The sequence below is a fragment of the Thunnus maccoyii genome, chromosome 15, assembly GCF_910596095.1.
Source record: "Thunnus maccoyii chromosome 15, fThuMac1.1, whole genome shotgun sequence".
Taxonomy (NCBI): Eukaryota; Metazoa; Chordata; class Actinopteri; order Scombriformes; family Scombridae; genus Thunnus; species Thunnus maccoyii.
In genome coordinates, this window is record NC_056547.1 from 2,148,908 (window position 1) to 2,169,874 (window position 20,967).

Below are 20,967 nucleotides of genomic sequence, written 5' to 3' on the forward strand. Positions count from 1 at the left end.
TTTATATTGTTTACTCACTACCAACAATGAACTGATGTACTAACAAGTATTGTGTGTGTATCAAAGCCTGATATATCTTATTCCTCCGTTGTTGTCCAGAAACTATTAAAAACACATCAGTGAGTCACACCGCTGCACTGGGTGACATGTTCCTTCATCATGAAGAGTTTGGTCACGTTAGTTTGATTAGAAACGACTCCAAAGACTAATAACAGTGATCACGTTTTCAGTCTCAGGAGAGTAGTTCTGTGTAAAGCAGACACCACTGAGCATGTGCGGGAATGCGATTCTGTGTACAGCTTCACTAGCTTGTTGTGCTACATATCACAACCTGTTGACTACCACTCCTGGGAGAATGTGTTGCAATACCTTAGTTGTAGCATTAATTAACGTATTGTTCTTGCATTAAGACATGATGTTAGATATTGTCAATTCTTGTACATTCCTGAGGTTTTACATGAATGAATTAATGCTTTTTCGTGCATGAAGTCATGATAATTAATGCGTCTTTACCATCAAGAGGCTCATTCAGTCCTGTTTTTATCATGAAAAATTAAAAATAGTTCCAAGATTTGACCAGTTTCAAAGATACAAAAGTTTTACATGACTTTGTCTCTCTGTCTTTTAATGTAAACCAGAAATCACTCAACAGGCTCCAACTAGTAGTAGCTGCTAGACTTTTAACTAATACCAGCATCACTACACTTATTACTTATTTGCTTTTGGTTGTGGTTCCCAAAACTAGATTTCATACTAGAGGGGATCAATGAACCAAATCATTATCTTTGATTTGTATCTTCTGTCTGGCTTCCTGGTTTCTGTATTATTATTATGTTATACAAATGTAAATTAAAACAGGTGACAAGAAGAATTGCACATATTAAAAGATAAATTTAAAAACTCCTTACCTGCAGTGACGTTACAGCCCAGAACTAAGGCAAACAGGCAGGTGTAGATGTTGACCCTCATCCTGACACAGATTGAAATGATTCAATATGCAGAATAATGTTTGACACATTGCTTTGTGGGCTGAAAACAGGAAACTTACAGTTCTTCCTGAAAAAAGAAAACCTCCTTCTCAACACCTCTCAGTGTCTTTTTATGGTGAAAGAATGCTAAAATTCCCTTTTATAGTTTTTTTTTTTTACAGTTGGTTACCTGCATGTTCAGTACTGAGTAAACTATAATACATATTCACACAGAAAGCATTCAGTGACTACAACCTTCAAATGTCCTCAATACTTTTCTCATTCAAACACAAACAAGCAACAAAACTCTGTGGATCTGCAGCACATTTTACGTGTTTACATCCTCACTTCCAAACTCTTCAGTTTATGTTCAAACACTAACGTGTATTCATACGGACAGCAATCAGCCAAATCATAACCACAATGAAATACGTCTATATTCAGCCGAAAACTGTTTCCACTGTAATTCCACTGAATGACACATCATGCTCTCCGTGATATCACAATTCTCTCTGCCCAGTGCTGCACTACAGATCACTAATGCAAGTCATTTCTACATCCTTCTCTATTTCCATGTATGTGTGTTGAAATTCCTGTTCTGTGTTTGTGTGAAAAATGAACTCTGGAAAGTCTGGCTGTGTAGAGTCTTTTTTTGGGTGAAGTACAATGAAAGCATTTTAAGTAATACTGCAGCCAAATAAGCCCTTAAATAACTCAGACACACACACAGTTCAAACCTGCACTCATAGACGTTAACCCCATTGGCACACTGTACTTCCTCAGCAAACACTTGTCACACATTGTGTGACTGTTGTCTGATAAGCAGTTCCAGCGATGTCGAAATATTCTGTTTCCGTCACCAACGATTCTTTTCAGCTATCATGCTCAGGTTTATGTACATTCTGCAGCTTTATGCATCCTGTATGTTTAGATTAATAACTTAACATGTTACTTTATAAAATGGTCCAACTTAAGTTCTGGTCTGACCCAGACGTTTGTCATAAATTTTACAATGTGTCACTTTCAAGATAATCTTGATAATAAATTACATAAAACCAAACACACAGCACGCACATGAAGTATCTTAGTTACAGTTTCTGAAACTAGGGCCCTGTTTGTCGAAACTCTACACACAAAAACCAAAAACTTACACATAAAATACAAAATATCTTACATCTCATGCAAAAGCAAACACTTCATTCAAAATTATGGAGGATAAAGTCCCTGCATGTTTCGAATGCAGACAGCACAAGCCTCAAACAACAGACCAGCTCTTTCTTCAACACCCAAGGAATGCTGGCCCATAAAGTAAGGAACCCCCCATCTCCTGCATGGTCACCGAACCCGACCACTGACCCAAACCATCTTTGATCCTTCAAACTACAAGAGCCAGCAAGATAGGAAGACCAATTCGCACCCCAGTGTGAATTGTTAGTACCATTTGGATAAACGACCCCCACCATTGGTTATCATAACTCACCTCTAAGAGCCAGTCACACACAGAGACGAGCTGGCACCAACTTTAATCCCACTGTGGATTTTGATTTTCAGGACTTGAGTGACCAACCCAAGAACTGATCACTGGGCAAACCTACATAAGGCACAAGACATGCTGCACTATATGCCATGCCCCATTCACACACACACTTTACACACACACACACACGCACACACAAACACAAACACACACACACCCTCAAAGGGCATGGACCCCTGCCGTTTGCAGTCAGACCAAAGACCAGAGGACTGTAAAACCTATGGATTAGTTTTAGATTTTGTCTAAGGACAATTATTGTTGTATGTTGATGTGCGTATATCATATGTGTGTTGTTATGCACTTTGGTTAGACTTTTATTCCACTGCCTTTTAGCCAAGACATGTATCCCTAACATAATCCCATCATCCATGATAACCCCATCATGTTTAGTACCATTCTGCTTGTTTCACTGTCAGAACACTAAAGCTACTATCCAAATTGCAAAATTAGGATTCATGCAATTGTTAAATTGTAAATACGTTGATTAATGGAGTAACTGTGTTCAGGAACTATACCTGCCTGTCTGTGGACAGGGGGGGGACTGACTTTGCTCCCCCAGAACTCTGCAACCCTGGGATTGGCCAGGAGGCACCTTCTGGGCAGGCAGACTGAAACTTTAACAGTGTCTTATCTGAGACTCTTGGCCGTTTTTGCTGTTTTTGGGCTGTCTGCTGTTTGCTGTTTTGCTGTTTTAAGCTGATGTTTTTAAGCTGTTTTTAGGCGGCTCTTTAAGGCTGCTTGATGCTGCTTGCCTTCTGAATCTGGAGCAATGAGTTGAGGATCAAGCCTAGGAGAGCATGAGAGCATAAATTAGGAGCTCTCTTCCAATGGAACCTTTTCAAGTCCGGACCGGCCTACTCACTCATTATTACCAGATCCAGCTCCTCACCCCAGCACATTGGACTCCATTCTCTGCAAGAAGTCATCGCAGGGAGCAAGCAAGTATTCGTACAAAACCCTCATCAACTTGCTTAAAAGACTAACCTTAAAAGACCTATACCCTTGCAAAATCATGATTAAGATTAATAACAACTATAATTCTAATTGACCTGTCTTGTGTGTCCAACAAGGAGGACTATTTCCCTATTATTACACATACTCTAATATGAGTTATGCCACTGGATGAATAATTTCATGTTGGAGTTGTGCACAATAATAATTCATAATTCCCCCCATAACATCAAAGATATTTGAGTGCACAAATTCCTACATCTATATAGACTCCTCTAAAAAATAAACTTTATAATCAAACACCAATTGAATTCTTTTCACATGTAACTGCTCACTGATGTGCTGAGTATAAACCACTCTTATTTGGAGTCTTTTACGTCTGTAGCATGCTGTAAATATATGAACACAAATGCAATGGGGAAACAAACACATCTTTTTATTATCAATACTCATAACAGTATCAGACACAATTGCTTTAACTGAAGATAACATGAACACAGTCACTGTATTGTAACCATAAACAAAATACAGTCTATTGCAAGTACTGTCCATCCCGTCTTTGAACAGTTCAACTCAAACAAAGCAACAGAGCACATGAAAGCATTTTGTTTCCTGGTCTTGCTTTAACTTTCTTTTTTTAATAAACAAAATGTTTATTAAAAATGTATTAAAAGGATTGCAGGAATATAATAAAATAGAATATAATACTGGTACCAAAGTCGCATTGAAACAGTCTTAATCTTCACCTCCAAAACTTAGGAATAAGCATTTTTCTTTCCATATTTTGCAACAAACAACTCTTTCAGAAATACGTTTTTGCCTGACAGAAGCTAAATGTTTATTTAAAACTATGCAGGTATTAGTCATTGTTCTCAAGCACTTTGGGTTTCTCCAGTAAGGAATACGTCGGGTCATTCAGCTGTGGTGTACCTGTGTATTGAGATGAAGAATTACAAACAACAGAATTCATGGGAGGAAAAATTACTACCATCTGCTTCCTATCAGATACATTTGTTCAATTACTGTAAAGACCAAAATCAGAAAAAAGAAAAACTGAGAAGGCAAAACCAAATATAAGAAACTCAAACCAAAATACAGTCAGTACAGACCTGCTGAGGCTGTTATTTTGGATGCACATTGCATTTCTCACATTCTAGCTCTATGTCAGATGTTGGAGACATAATAATTTTGGGTTACTGTTGCGTTTCTATTAACAGACAGAATTTATTCCAATATGATATGCCTTTTTACACTTATGTTTCATGGTGCTTTAATTGTTAAAAACTTCCAGTATATACAAGGTAACACATTAATACCATCTAAGCCAAATGAAGAGCCAATGATTTACCTGTTTTACCATCAGGCAAAGGGTTGGTGATCATGGAATATGGCGACTCAGTTAGAGATGTGTCTGTAAGAAGAAAGAAAAGATAATTAATCTATGAAACGTGTAACCAGAAATATATCTCTAGAATCCTTGATTGAACTGTAAAACTGTAAATGTTGATGACAGTTCAGGCTTTACCGGTCTTGTTTCCTGTTGGTGGAAGATCAGGGATGGTGCAATATGTGGGTTCATTTCGGTTTGATCCACCTATTAAAACATTTACCAACAAACATTTATTATAAAGAACTAACTGACCTTTTATGCCACAGGTATTAATACTTTATTCCAACTTTTGAGCAGGCTGTCAACATCAGTGACCAATAAGTTGATGACCCAATGAAAAGGCATTTTCAAGTAAAGGCCTTTGCACTTCATGTCCAAATTTTTCCAATGTGCTTTTGAACACATCCTCTGACAAATGTGTGGTAAAACCAGAACCCTTGTCCACTCAGTTTGTTGCATTTTTTAACAAAATTAGGAGTCTGCAGCTATGCTAGCAGCTCTCTGAGGCTGTACTTTGAGCTAACGTCAACATGCTAACATGCTCACAAGGTTGACATGCTGATTTGGTGTGTTAGCATGCTAAAATTAGCTAATTAGCACAATGTACAGCTGAAGCTGATGGGAATGTTGGGAGTTTTTCAAAAATGTGGTCATCAAGTCTTGGATAAATTGAAGTTTTGCACTCATGATGTTGCTAGACAAGAAGTCTGGCAAACCATCCAATAGATGTTCCAATCAAAAACTATAACCTGATGGTGGCGCTAGACAAAAAGTGAGAAGATCATCAAACTCAGGCTTCAACCTCTGGAAAACATGAATGTCTGTTCCAACTTTGATGGCGATCCATCCAGTAGTTTATGAGATATTTCAGTCTGGATCAAAGTGACAAACAATCGCTTGAAAGACCAACATGGCCATCCCCTGAAGCCACACTGCAGAAAATTCCTAACTCAACAAACACATCCAGACTGCAGGAGATCCAGCTGTTAGCTACTGAGAAAAATAATGAAGGCCTACGAAAACAAATTGCACTCATCAAAGGAAAAAAATATCTAAGTGTTATGTCATAATTTTGAATTTTGTAACGCGAGATCTGTACGTCATAATTACAAGAAAACCGTCCTTGAACTGTTTGCTGCATTTTCATTCAGCTCATCAACAAAACACAGCCGTTAGCATTTTGGCTAAAAGTATGTATGCTGCTTCTTAACTGATTCAACCACCACAATAACCTGCAACAGTTCCTGTAGCTACACAGGTTAGATAAGCCACATCTCTCACTTATGAGAGCAGTATTTTGTTATTACAAGAGAAAGATCTCACAATTACAAGTTGATGAGTCACAGTTATGAGATACTAAAGTCCACCATTGATGAATGCAGGACAATTCAATCACTGTCCAAAGATACACACAAAAAACATCAAAATTTTGCTGTCAAAGGTGGTGGGAAAATATCTGATCATTCACCTGAGAAAGTCTCCATGCAGTATTCAGCTGATGTGCCGCCAGAGCTTTCCACACCTGCCAGAAAAGAAGTGAAAAGAAGATCACTAAATTTGATGTTTAAGGTACAGTAGTATCTTCTTGCTTGTTTTGTGAAACAGAAAAATAGACATGCGTTTTTGTGCATAAAGATATAAAATAATGGAAAATAATGTTCATATAGATGATAAAACATCTCAAGTTTGGTTTAAGTGACATAAAACAGCCTCAGAGATATGACTACTTGTTATGGCTCCTTTCTTTATTTGGATTACAGTAAGAAACTGAGTTGCACCTCAGGAAACAGGTAAGAAATATGTTTATTGTGCAGCAGATGAATTATTTTTTTGAGTCAGATGGTGAGGAGAGACTTTGAGAAGCTTTTAAGAAGCTGTGGAAGCTTATATTGATATATACTGTATGAACTGTGTCTTATAATGCTACAAGTTCCCCTCTGAAGACTACAAGCAGTTACAGTTGAATGACTTCAGTGTCACTATAGTGACAGCGCATGAATGCAGGCACAGAAAATCCAGTGTGGGATTTAATTTTAGATCAGTCTCAATCATAATAGAAAGAGGAAGTTGTCATTTTAAAAAGAAACACTTCTCATTACTCACGCTTTGTAGGGTTCAACCCTTCATCTTGTATCCCATCGTAGATGTGGTGTCTTTCTTCAGTCCCTGCAGAAAGGAAAACAAATTAGTGAATAACTTAATTATTACTTGATTATTACTGAATTATCACTGATTACCTGCTTTAAACTCTGATCACAAACAGGCTGACTTTCCATCTAGATGTGAAAACAGCCCATAAAATGATGTCACGTTGCACTGTGGTGCAGCATGACATCATTGTTAGGTGGGATTGCATATACAGAAAATCTGTTCTAAGATTAAATCAAAAGTCTGAAATTAAAGTCAAAATTCTGACATGAAAGCTGATTATTTAATTTATAAAATTCTGAAAAAAGGTATAATAGACATCAAATAAGAAATACATTTAAAATTTAAAAAGTAAATAAACCGTACTATGGGGGAGGTATAAGTAAATGTTAAGTAATTATAATTTTGCATGTTGCGATAAAAACTAAAATAAGGTATAATTCATGTTAATGTGTTGCAATCATATATCCTGTAAGAATGTCTTTTCTTTTTTGTTAAATACCATGAACATTTAATTTACGAGCACATCTTTCTTGTATTCATCAAAATTTAGTGTGATTGTAAATTTCCAGGTCAGACTTCATTTACCTCGTCTTTTACACCTCCAAGCACAGTAGACAGTGATGATGATGATGAGGATGAGGAGGAAGGAAACAACTATCCCCTCCACCAAACCTAGTGGAAAACAAAGTAAAAGTTCAAAACAAACATCCCGACATGATACGTGAGAAAAATGAACAAAATTTTTACCTCTGGAACCAGGAACGCCAAAAATATCTCCTTTAATTTTGCAACTCTATGAGAAACAGCCAACTATGTAAACAGGAAGTGACTATAGCATCACGAGCTGTAACATAACTTCCAATAATAACAGTTTTAGGAGCCAAAAGATAAAATAAACTTAAATGTGAATCATTTTTCAATGTAGGTGTGACACAACAAAATCCACCTGAATGTTGAGCATGTTGTGTGCTCGACTTCCTACATTGAAACTATAGTTTCACTTGAACACAGTGTTAAAACTTTCCCAGGTTCTTATATCTGTATCTGTTTGTTTAATTATTGCATTTAAAGTGTTTGCTGCCGTTTTGTTCGTTTAGATCGATCACCTTATTAACAGTTTAATTTAACATTAAGATGTGTTTCATCTCTCACTTGTCGGTGGTGTCCTGTTTGCTTCTGTGTGAGATGGAGGAAATAGATACAACAAGGCAGCAAAATACATTTTACCACAGAAAGTTATGAAATCATTCATCAGTTTTGAAACAGGAAATAGGTGATGGCCAGTTTTGTGGTGAGTTATCAAGCAGAGCAAATGTTCTCATGACTTAAACCACTTGAATGTTGAGGATATTGTTTCTGTTTAATTTGAAGCAGCATTAAAGTTTCTCTCTTATTTGAACTGATCATATGTGTTATTGTTCAGCCTTGTGTGTCGTTATATTTCTTCATATAACTCTCTGTAACACCAGGCTAGCTGTTTCCATCTGTTTCCAGTCTTTATGCTAAGCTAAGCTAACCGGCTGCTGGCTGTAGCTTCATGTTTAATGGACAGATATGAATGTGGTATCGATCTAAGTGGTGGTACCAGTTTTTCCTTTCATTTGTCACCCGTCTGTATTTTACATATACAGAATATACGTTGCCTGTAAAAAGTTTTCACCCCTCTTGGAATTTTACATGTCTTTTCACACCCATCAATAGAAAATACTCTTATGTGTCAAAGTAGAAACAGATCTCTACAAAGTGATCTAAATTAATTACAAATATAAATACATCATCTGTTTTATTTGTAAAATATAGATCTGGAAAGACACTTGTAACTATCACATTCAAATAAATGTAGTGGAGTAAAAAGTACAATATTCTCCTCTGAGATCTAGCGGACAGGAAGTAGAAACTAACATCAAATGGTTCCAAAAACTGTATTTAAGTAAATGTACTTAGTTACATTCCACCACTGGTTGATCTTCTCTTCTAACTCTCAGTAAGAAAGTTAAACATGTTAATAAATTTACCAAAATGTCAGATTATTTCTTTAAATAACTTCTTCTCTGTGCTTTACCTGCCTTCATATTTTTGTGTGTGTCTTTGAGTTCTTGTGTCTCACCTCTCTCAGTCTGATCACCTTTGGTCACGTTTAGATACGCAGCTGGTTTTCCATCACAGTAGTACAGTCCAGAGTCACCGGGCTGCACGTCTGATATATTCAGATACTTGTCAACAGCTGAAACATGACGCCTGATTTGTTGTTGTTTTCCATCAATCTCTCTGGTCCATGTTGGAACATGTGACCCTCCAACAATATCAGGACATGTCAGAGTGACGTTGGACTTCTCTGCAATACTGACTATTGTTGTTCCTGTGAGCAACAAACATTAAGTTAGTAAAAACCAAGATTCATGTTTTATAACATGCCATCATAAACACATGTATTCATGATAAAGTCAGTGACACATGGAAGAGTTTTGTTCCAAAACAAGATTTTCTTTGATAAACTAACTTCTGTTTCTACACAAAGTGGAGAATTGTTACAGTAACTAAAAGTTCTCTTACTGTATTGATACCTAACTTAAAGCTGCACTAATATCTTGGCCGACAGTGTTGAGCACATTACACATTACAGTAATATTACTTTTTCAGAGTAGTGTAAGGGATTACAATATGGAATTCAATTATTATATTACAGTTACTGATCCCATTAACCTTCTAATCCTTTTACACTTGGTGGTCGGCGTGCTCGCCGTTTAAAGGAAATAAAAGTAAAGTGATGAGTAATGTAACACGTTACTTTTGCTGCTGAGTAATAAGTATTGTAATTACTTTTATATGAATAATATACAATCAGTAATTAATTAGTATTTTCAAGTACTTTGTCCAACACTGTTGGCTGATATCAGCTTATCAGACTATTTGTGTCGGCCACTAATTAACAGAAACATCAGTACAGAAATATGACAGATAAATAAAGGTTTGAGGTCATTTAGAAACAGTTTCTGCACTGATGAGTTTATTTTTACACTCTATGAGTCTTCAGCAGTCTGAGTTAGTCATATCAAGTGCATATCTGACACATTTACAGTCTTTTAGCATCAAATTCCCTCTTTGTGTTTCCTCGGACAGTGTTTCCTTGTTGAGCTGCAGGTGGAAGTATAGTAACAAAAAGAGGGACTTTGGCACTAAAAAGACTGTAACATTGAAAGATATCTACTTGATTTGACTCATTTGGACGCTGAAGCTTCATATTAGCCTCAGATAAACTTTGAAATACATTTTTGCACAGAAGGAGGACTGTGGATTTTGTCCCCCATCACTTCCATTGTAAGGTCATTATGAAGGGATCTTCTAATGGTCAGTATGAACAGGAGGAATGATTACAGCAAGAAAAACAGCTTTAATGTTCATTTGGGCTCCTGACTGTTGGTTATAAGTTCCTAAATGAGGTTTTAGAGAAAAGGACTTAATTCAGGTGTTTGTTTCCTGTGTGACTCTACATGAACAAGACGACCTGTTCCTTTAAAAGGAAAAGAACAATAGAAATGACGTATTAGAGAACGTTAAAAAGATATTTTTCTTCACTGACCATAAAAAGCTGTTTATTAATTTACCACAAACAAAGTAAAGCACATCACATAAAAAAATCAAATAAAATGACGAACGTATAAAAATACACAGAAATATTTAAGTAACTACAGTAACAAGAAGTTAATGTTATAAATTAATTGGGCCTCTATTCTTAACAGTCAGTGTGAAATTAAAACCTGGTTTTGAGTTATGAAAGTAATAAGTAATGATGATGTCATTTCTTACAATATATTTGTTATTGAAGTTAAAACCACATTTACCTTTGAAATGCATCATTTCATTAACATGTCAATGTATGTATTTAATCACAGTTTAGAAGATGAAAAGTGAAGCACAGAGACGAGACTTTGAAACAGGAAGAAACAGGAAGCAGAACAACTTTGACAGAGTTTGATGTTACCTGATGGGATCACCGTCAGTTCCACAGCTGCTTCATTATTACACAAGTATTTTCCAGAGTCTGAGACAGCAACTCTAGAGATGACCAGTGACTTATCTTCTAATGAACCGTATCCTCTGTGGGGGTCATTGAATCTTTGCATAAATATGTCAACTGTGTTTCCATTAATCTCTCTGCTCCACGTCAGTTTACCCTCCACAGAGTGAGAACAACGCAGAGAGACATGTTCCTTCTCCTCAACTATTTGATGGATTATTTCTGCAAAAGAAACAGAGTTTACAAGAACTAAACATCCATTTTCAGAATGTCAACATTTCTAATATTGCAAAGAACTGAAAAGTTGTTTTCCATCAGAGTCAGAATCACATTTAACTGTCGAGTGCAAACTGCTAATCATGAAAAACATGAAGACCTTAAAGCATTACTGCACTTCACTTTTAACTTCTGACTTTACACCATTCACACCATCAGCTAATGTGTGTGTGGTGGGGTGGGGGGGGGTGGGGGGGTGGGGGGGGGGGGGGCAGTTCATGAAACTGCCAATCATGAAAAACATGAAGACCTTAAAGCATTACTGCACTTCACTTTTAACTTCTGACTTTACATCATTCACACCATCAGCTAATGTGTGTGTGGTGGGGGGGCAGCGGTCACAATGCACTGCAACCTTACATGTGGTTTTGTGTGCGTGCACATTTGTGCACCACCGTCTCTTGTCGCTGTGTGAGTCTGTAGATATTTTAGATCATTTTTAGATCATATAAATATATGTAGGTTAGACTATGTTTGCACCTTCATATTACTGTTCATCTCTTTTTACTATCAGTATTAATGTTTTTTTATAATATGTTTATTTATATGGTCGTAGTGTATGCTTTATATAATGTAATATATATATATATATATATAAATTGTATATATATTATATAATATTTTTATTTTTGATTTCCTTTTCATCTTTATTACTATTTCTATCTTTAATCTTAGCAGCTATAAGCTAATCTAGGAGGGCCTAAACTGCATTTCACTGCACATTGTATTGTTTGTTTTGTGTACGTGACCAATAAACAACTTTGAACTTGATTTATTCAAATACATGACTATGACAATAAACCTGAACGTGTTTCAACAAATCACTAAAATCTCTATAAAATACTTTATACATCAGCTAAATTCACTGTATGGAGAAACTGACCTTTACCTTCAGACTACGATATGAACAATATGTTGTTGGGCCTCAAACCATGAGGTCACACAAAGAAGGCCTACATGTAACCTGTGAGGCCTGACCACGAGGTGCTTTGTTCCTTTGTTTCTCCCGGGACAAAGGAATAGCGCCAAAAATGCTGCTTAGACAATGGGAGTCCATTGCAAACTCCATTTCCAAGGATGCTTTGCAATTTTCACACCTCAGCAGGGAGCAGTCAACATACAGTCTCATTGGCGGAGACGCTCCTGCACAGCGGAGCGTCCTGATGACGCAGCCATGACATCACCGCCCCTTTAAAAACTGAACGGGCCCTGAAGCACACGCCTTTCCCATGTCACTGAGCTAGGGGTAACTCCTGTTCCTCTGTGAGTCAGCTGACTAAAGGGGGTACCCCACGCACGTGTTTTCCCCTCATCGAAGACTCCCCTCGCCGGACGAGACGAGACTTCGCCTGTGTTCACCCGAACACATTCCTGGATCCGAGAGAGACCGCTGCTGCAACCAGCGTCCTCAATTTCCTCGAGACGGAAGAAACGCTTCTTCACCGAGTCGACTTTGCTGTTCTCTCTGCCACGCCGCCGAGAGCCAGCTGCCGTGTTTTTCGCCGACCGTGCGAGAACCGTCTGCATCCAAGCCCAGGACAAAGACGGACATAACGACGGATTACACACAAACCCAGCTCGCTTTCTGAAGCGACCCAAGTAAGAGGCATAAGTCTGGGCAGAGGCAGTGTTAATTGTGTGTTCTATCAGCATCAGTTGCTGTTGTTTAGCATTTAGCTCTTAGCTTTATTGCTATTGTTTTGTTGTGTTGTTGACAGACCGCCGAGTCCATTTTTCTCTGTTTACTCTTAGGAGTATTTCAAGTTTGCTGCCTGTTTAGTTGTGTTCACCACGCTAGACTGTTTTGTGTTTGTCCCGCTCGGGACTACTGCTGTGTTTGTGCCACCGTGAGTCAGAAAGTAAGTTGCTTTGTCGATCAGAAACCAGACAACGTGCGTTACAGACTGCCGTCCGTACACACGCTATCTGTGGACAAAGCCGGTGCTCTTCCTCTCACGATCGCTTTCTCTCCTTCTTCTCTCTCTCTTCTGACTAACACACACCCATACACGCACCGACATCTTTTGCACATCTGATGGTCAGATAACGTCGGACAAAGCATCGCTTTGTCTTTCCTTATCCGCCGTCAGACACGTGTGTTTTTCACAGAAGTGGATGAGTGCGAGACGCCGTCCACCAGGCGGCGCCGTCTTGCTCCTGTCTAACCAAAACACCGCCACATTTCTGCCATCCGGTTCTCGCACGACATGACTTCCTCCCATAGTCACGTCCGCATCGCAGACCGACGACGTCATCACGTCAGGCCCCGTCGCCATCTTGTCACACACACACACGCACGCACACACACACACACACACACACACACACACACACACATGCCTTCTCCTGCATGTGTCCAACCCTGTACATAGCTGTTTGTGTTTTGTTTGGTAGGATTAGATTTTAGGATAGTTGTTTATTGAATGAAGCATTTGTTAACTTTGTTAATTTTGCTAAGTTTAATAAACACTGTTATATCTTTAAAGAGAAGTTCTTCTGTCATTATTGTGTGTAATATTGTGAAAAGTGGCTGATTGAAGGAGTCAGAGCTCGAATGCAACCCTTCTTTGTTCACCCTTGAATGTTGATATCTCTCAGATATTAACATTCTAGGTGAATTCCCATTTATGAGACTACCTTGTTTGGTTATTGGTCCCGGTTTCCGGATGGTGCCCCGTATTTGTTAATTCATATTAATAATTCTATTAATTGTCATAATTAGTTAATTATCCTTGATAATTGATAATTATTGCAAATAATCAACTGTGTTCCTCATAGGTCCAACAGTTGGTGCCCGAATTATTGATTAAGGTTAACAATATCTTATTTTCATAATTCATAATTATCTATGATAATTATCAATTATTGCTAATAACCAAACGCACTACTGCCCGTCCCAACAATGTAAAATACTGGAAACAATGGACAACATACTTTATATGTAAAAAGTAAAAGTAAGTAAATGTATTTGTACAGCAAGTGCTTTACAAGCACGTAATGCAACATACAAAAAAGAAAGTAATCAAAGCAGATGAAGTGACCACCCAAGTCACGTGATTAAATAGTGCAAAACTAAAAAACACAATAAAACCATAAAATGCTGACCTGGTGCTTACAGGTTACCCTGCCTGTCTAAACGAGTTTGTCTTGAGCTGCTTTTTAAATGAATCCACAGAGTCAGCAGACTGTGAGGCAGCAGGCAGAGCGTTACATAGTTTAAATGCTACGACTTCAAAAACTCGATCACCTCGAGTCTTAAGGCGTTTGTGTGAGACAGACAGCAAGCCTGACTGTGCAAAGCTCTGTAAGTAAGAATGAGAATCTTAAACGGGATCCTAAATGTGACAGAGGCAACCTTTACTGGAACAACAACCAGAACCTCCGTCTCATCAGCACTGAGCTGTAACAACTTTTCTGCCGTCCAGTCTCTAATAGCGTTAAGACAGTCGAGGAGCCTGGGAGTGTAGATACAGGCCTCTAGTTCTCCGGCAAAGCAGGAACTAAGTTAGATTTCTTTAATATGGGCTGGATAGTAGCAGCTTAAAATAGGAAGGGAAACATCCCAAAGACAAAGAAGAATTAACAATAGCTTAATTAATTAATTAATTAATTAATTAATTAATTATCAATACTTCCTATAAGATGTATCATGCTGCACTCTATTAACCTGAAAACACCAGTAAAAATAAAAAGTTGCACCACATTCATCACTCACTCTATGACATGAACAAACATGAACATTATTATTAAAGCTGATGAAAAAGAGTAAAGTTCTTACCTGCTGTCACATTACAGCCCAGAACTAAAGCTAACAGGCAGCTGCAGATGTTCATCCTCATCCTCCAACAGACTGAACCACAATGAACAGAGACAGTTTCTATCTCAGGGAAGAACAGGAACTCAGTGTATACGTGTGTTCCTCTGACTTTAAAGGCTGCACTCTCACTTCTTCAATGTCTTTCTTTTTCTTTCTTTCTTTGTGGTTAATGAACACTGACGTTTCCTCTAGTGTGAACACAGTGTGTTTCACACGTACAGTTCCAGTAATTTAAAGGTTAATTTGCTGATATTTTTTAGTTTTTTAGTTTTAATGTGTGTGTGTGTGTGTGTGATTTCGGTCACAATGTGATTTCCTGAATAGATAAAGATGAACTAACTAACAAATTAGATTCACAGATCTTTTAAAACATGTTTCATTTTTTTAATTTTAGAAAAGTGAGGACACAGAGAAGCAGAACAACAACAACAACAACAACAACAACAATAGATACATGACTAGCAACAACAAACAGCAACAACAGCAGGAGAAGGACATCCCCACGTCAGTGCAGTCCATGAGGTTTCCTGCAGATGAGAAAGCACAAAGAATTCTGGGGAAGAAGTTTTGGTCTCCATGAACTCCTGAGAACAATATCTGGCTCTTTATCTCATCACCATTGAAAGACTAACGAGCAGGTCAAAGAAACTCAAACTAATCAACTTAAAATCATCGACAGAGAGGTGATCTGTGGGAAATGCAGTTAGAAACAGTGACTGATGTTTAGCAAAAAAACTCAAAAATAGATCACATTTTTAAAAAGAAACTCAACAACCAAAGAAAAAAAAACTGAACAATGAGAGCTGCCAAAGAAAGAAGAAACCAAACCACCACATTCTGGGTGAACACAGTCCGAGACAGATGCAGCAGAACTTTCCAGCCAGATATCTAACCACACAGAGACCACTCAAGCACAGAAGCTGTTCAGCAGCAACCATATATCTGCATGTTTGTGTACAAGAGACATTGTCAATATAAATTTAGCCCTAATCTCATATGAGTTTAGTCAACATGAAAGCAGCAGTTATCACTTCCTCTAATGTTACTTTATTGTTTAATGTTGCCGATATAACCAGAATGACTGTGTCTGTCCTGTGAAACAGTCAAACAGCAGGAATAATATGCTAACATTACTTTATTGTTTTCATGCAAAGATTCCTTTTTTTGTTTTCAAGCTAACAAGACTTAATTGTTCTCACGCCAACATAACAAATACCAAACAGCAGGGTTTATATGCTAACGGTTCTTTATAGTTTTCATGCTAATGTTATTTGTATGAGGGTTGCATCTGTGCTTTTAACCAGTGGTGCTGGTTGATGGTTTGGGACACACTCAGTTTATTTGTCACTACCTGTAGAGCTAACTTTGTGTAGCCGGTGTTAGCGTTATGACTGCTACTAGCTGCTGCTTCTCACTGGAATATGTGTAATATGTTAGCTAGCCAGAGCTGACAGATGTCTGTCGAAGGCAAAAAAAAGTTTCAGAAATGCAAAAATGACACATACAAGTCATTTTAAAGGTTTGCAGCAAGTTGTTTTATTTCTAAATACTGAAATGTCCATATATAAGCTGTCATGACATTGCGGCTACATATTCTCTTCCCCTGCTGCATGCATAAATGCAAAGTAACAGTACATCAACATCACTACAATAATAATTGTAATTCTTTTTAAAGTATATTCAATTATCATATTTAGCTGTAATATGGCTACTTGGTTATTTAAAAATACAGGATAAAGAGACTTAATACATTTTTAATAGTTATAACTATTAAAAATCTCAAAAGTCAATGCATGTCAACCTGCTTCACACTTCTGTTTTAATTATATTCATATTTTCACACACTATTGATGTTTCCCAATATTTACATAATGATGCATACAGTAAAACCAAAAGCAGCAGGAACATGACAATGAGTTGTGAGCTGCATGTTTGTGTATGAGAGATGTTGTCAATATAAATTTAGCCCAAAGCTCATAGTTTAGTCAACGTGAAAGAGAGAAAGAGACTGTTTAGCTGTGCGGGTTGTTCAGCACCTCTATCAACCAGACCTGTTTCCTGTCAGACTGTATGAGGATGAACACTGTTGACAGGTTGGTTTTTACCGCTCTTGTTTCTGTGTGATGGAGGATCAGAGATGATTTTCTGTTTCTGCTGTGTGTTGCTTCTGTATCTGTTGCGCTACAATGGAGAGAAGGTAAACATAGAGATGATTAAAGATATTTTCAATTCACTTCTGTTGCAACTTCATCACTCAGCATCACACATTTAAAAGAGTGCATTATGTTTATGTTAATGGTTACAGTAATGAGGAACATGACATGTCTGTCCATGTCTTTGTCTGTTAATTATGAGGATATCTCAAAGGCTACTTCTTCAATTTTAAAGATATCTGGTAGAAAGTTGAGCCTTGGGTCAATGAATGTGAGAAAGAACCAATTATAGCAATAGCACCATCATGTGGTCGTTCTGAGGCACTTCATATTATCCTGAAATGTTAAGTGGAGAAGCTGAATTATTTTTCATGGTTAAAAACTGATTTATAAATATAGACCATGCACATTTACACCCAGACAGAGTTTCACTACTCACATCTGATCAATTTGAATCAAAGCTGATACATATAATATTTGAATGAGACTGAAAAAAAGTTATTATGACCATTTTCTATAATTTCAGTAAGTGTGACAGATCTGACATAAACTGCTATGACTCATAAATTCAAATTTAGATGACGTGTGCACATTTCAACTTTAAACCATCCTGGTTCATTTGACCACATTTCACCAATAAGTGGCGCTACAGGAACATAATGAATTAAAATGGCCGTCACTCAATATTTATTTGTCTGATTCAGCCAAACTTCTGCTCAGTTCATCTTTGTACAAATCTCTGAGCTACTATAATGTCTGTGAGTGTTTGCTAGTTGATATCCAGTTATTCCTGCTGTTATAAGTAAAATCTGAAAATATTGAGTCTTTCTTGAGTTTAAAATATCATCTGACTGTATTTTTTAAAACAATATTTGCTGCTCAACATTTTCATATCCACAACTTTCAGGTCATTCACCTCTTCTCCAGGTAGTGACGGTGATGCTGATCATCAGGATTAAATAAAGTATTACGATCACCACACGAACAGGCATCTGCCACAGGTAAGGAGAGGCTGGAAGACAAGGAAACATTCACAATCACTAATTAGTTTCTTTCATTTTAATCTTGGTATAGAGAATATTACTGTAAATCTAGTGTCTTTTCCACATACTCTGAATACATATCTTCATCTTTGAATTCATGTTTTCACATCTTCGTTGTAAGCTCTGACGTACACCTGTTACGACTTTGTTTCATCATGTGATCATACCTGTGTTTGTGTGTGCAGGTGTAGTTGAAGGTGTCTTTTTATCTTCTGTGTGGGATCGTTCAAATCAAGGTTGTAGGTTTGTTTTTAACTTTGGTGGGACATTTTTTGTCGGACGGCCAAAATAGTTGTGTATGTGCACTTGGTCTCTATCTCTTTTCCTGCTCATATGTACACGTCACACACAGAAAGAGCCTGACTCTGCAAAATGTTTACTTTACTGAATATGCATTTGATGACCTGCCTGAAACCAAACATGTATCATGAGTTTTTATTGATATAAATCTGAGACCAAAATGACTATTTAAAACTAACATTTACTAGGCCGTGAGAGTAAATATTACAAAAATAAATAAATAAAAATTGTATTTAAGTAAATGTGCTTAGTTACATTCCACCACTGATTGATCTTCTCTTCTAACTCTCAGTAAGACAGTAAAGAATTGAATGTATTTCCCAAAATGTCAGTTTGTTCCTTTAAATAACTTCTTTTAAGTGTCCTGTGCAGTTGTTTTGGTCCACACTTGAGCCCGATTAATGTGTTCACACCTGCCCAAACAAATCGCACCAACGGGGAAAACGAACCAGAGTTTGATTTAACCAGAGTAAAAAATGCAGATGTGAAAACATCCTTAAAGTGTGACACGTCACGTGACAACGGAAAAACAAAGGTCTTTTTAGCAAACTTTCAATGTATTAGCTAAATATTAGTAGATACAGTTAAGGGTGAAAGCCACTATTATCTACCATCTGTACTGAATTTGTGTGTCCCTCTCAAGGCGGGTTTCCATCCACCCTTTTTTATGCGCTTTTTCAATTTGCGTATAACAAAAGTGTCAGTGGAAAGGCTGGAAATTCGAAAAAAGTTGGAATATTGCGTAAGAAGTTTTTACGCTTGGATGAGGTGGAAAAGTGAAAAACACATAAGTATCCATAAAAACAAAATGGAATAGAAACAGATTTAGTGAATTAAATGTCCCTGAAGCTTCTGCCCCGCTGGAGAAACGAAACATGGCGGCAGACATTTTTCACTGTCATGTTTTCCATCACTTCAGCTTCGACTGTCGCTCTAGTAATTACGTCATTACTACATCTTCTTTTTGAGGTTTCCTGCACTCGATGGGAGAATCAATGCCACCAACTGTTTACCTTGATGCACTCAAATAATAATATTCGCAAAACAGTAGTGGATGGAAACGCACATTAATTTGCATGTTCTGTTATTGATTTCCTGAAATTTCAGTTAAAATTTGCGTTACATTTGTTTGGAAACCTGACTCCAGACTGCCATCAGCAGACATAAAGATTGGGTGAAAACCAAGATTTAAAGAGTCCTCCAGAGATTTATCATTATTCTCCTATAACACTGTCAAACTAATGATGGACAGTTTATTTTTAATAAAAGTATCAAGTATCATGCGGCAGAACCAGAAACATCAGTTAATTTTCATTTAGGGAGAGGTTATCGCCACCAGTCTTCTGTTTTATCATCATAATCAGGCAAACTCAAACCCACAGTTACAATAACGAAAGTTTTACAATAGAAATCATGAAACACTGAAAATTTGGAAAAGTTTGTCTTTTGCTTCTTCATTTTGTCCTTGTAAAGCACTTTGTAATCTCTGGTTTTGTGCTATATGAATAAACTTTATCATTATTATTATTATTATTATTGTTATTATTATATCTTTTATATATCTGAGTGTAGGTTATCAAGTTACATGTAATAAACTTTAGAACAGTAGGTTTGATTTTTCCAACTCTACACCAACAAAAACACAGAGCTTGTTTCTATTAACCAGAAAATAAAATATTCAAACCAAATAAAGACAATTTTCTCTCCATTTCTTCACCAACTGACAATAAAATGCAGATTATAACTGTCCAACACATTTTAATTGATTTGTGGGGCAGCATGATTCTTACAGTATGAAAATGACTTCAATCTTTAAAAAACTCAATAAATACATTCATAAAATGAACAGTAATAACCTACTCAATTACAGTAACAAGAGTAAATGTAAAGTGTTTGTTGTACTTGCAGTCACATTAAGTAAATAAACAAAAAGCAGAGCATCTTTGACAGAGTTTGATGTTACCTGATGGGATCACCATCAGTTCCACAGCTGCTACATTATTACACAAGTATTTTCCAGAGTCTGAGACATTCACGCCACGGATGTGCAGCAATTTATCTGCTAATGAACTGTATCGTTTGCCGGAGTCATATTAATTACGTCATTACTGTGCCATTTTCTTCTCTTTGAAGTTTCCTGCACTGAATGTCCACAGTAGTGGATGGAAACGCACATTAATTTGCATTTCCTTTTATTGATTTTCTGAAATTTCAGTTAAAATTTGCGTTACATTTGATTGGAAACCTGACTTCAGACTGCTCACCTTTGATCACATTCAGATACACAGCTGGTCTGTCTCCACAGTAGTACAGTCCAGAGTCACCAAGCTGCACGTCTTGTATTACCAAACTCTCGCCCTCAT

General features: G+C 37.1%; 1 protein-coding gene and 3 gene segments (V, D, J or C); 2 read left to right on the forward strand and 2 right to left on the reverse strand.

The window, feature by feature from the left end:
* The window catches only part of LOC121913175 (integumentary mucin C.1-like), a 36,214-nt gene extending 21,021 nt beyond the window's left edge, over positions 1 to 15,193 (reverse strand). The window contains exons 1-2 of the mRNA XM_042435866.1: positions 15,070 to 15,193; positions 11,128 to 11,237 (exon numbers count right to left, since the gene is read on the reverse strand). Coding sequence (XP_042291800.1) covers positions 11,128 to 11,237; positions 15,070 to 15,130 — 171 coding nt within the window. The 5' untranslated portion in view covers positions 15,131 to 15,193. The remainder of the gene's footprint in view (positions 1 to 11,127; positions 11,238 to 15,069) is intronic.
* LOC121913208 overlaps positions 1 to 20,967 on the forward strand; it is an 899,212-nt gene that overhangs the window by 550,856 nt on the left and 327,389 nt on the right.
* Positions 1 to 20,967, reverse strand: part of LOC121913212 — a 747,540-nt gene that overhangs the window by 540,253 nt on the left and 186,320 nt on the right.
* The window catches only part of LOC121913210, a 756,822-nt gene that overhangs the window by 536,777 nt on the left and 199,078 nt on the right, over positions 1 to 20,967 (forward strand).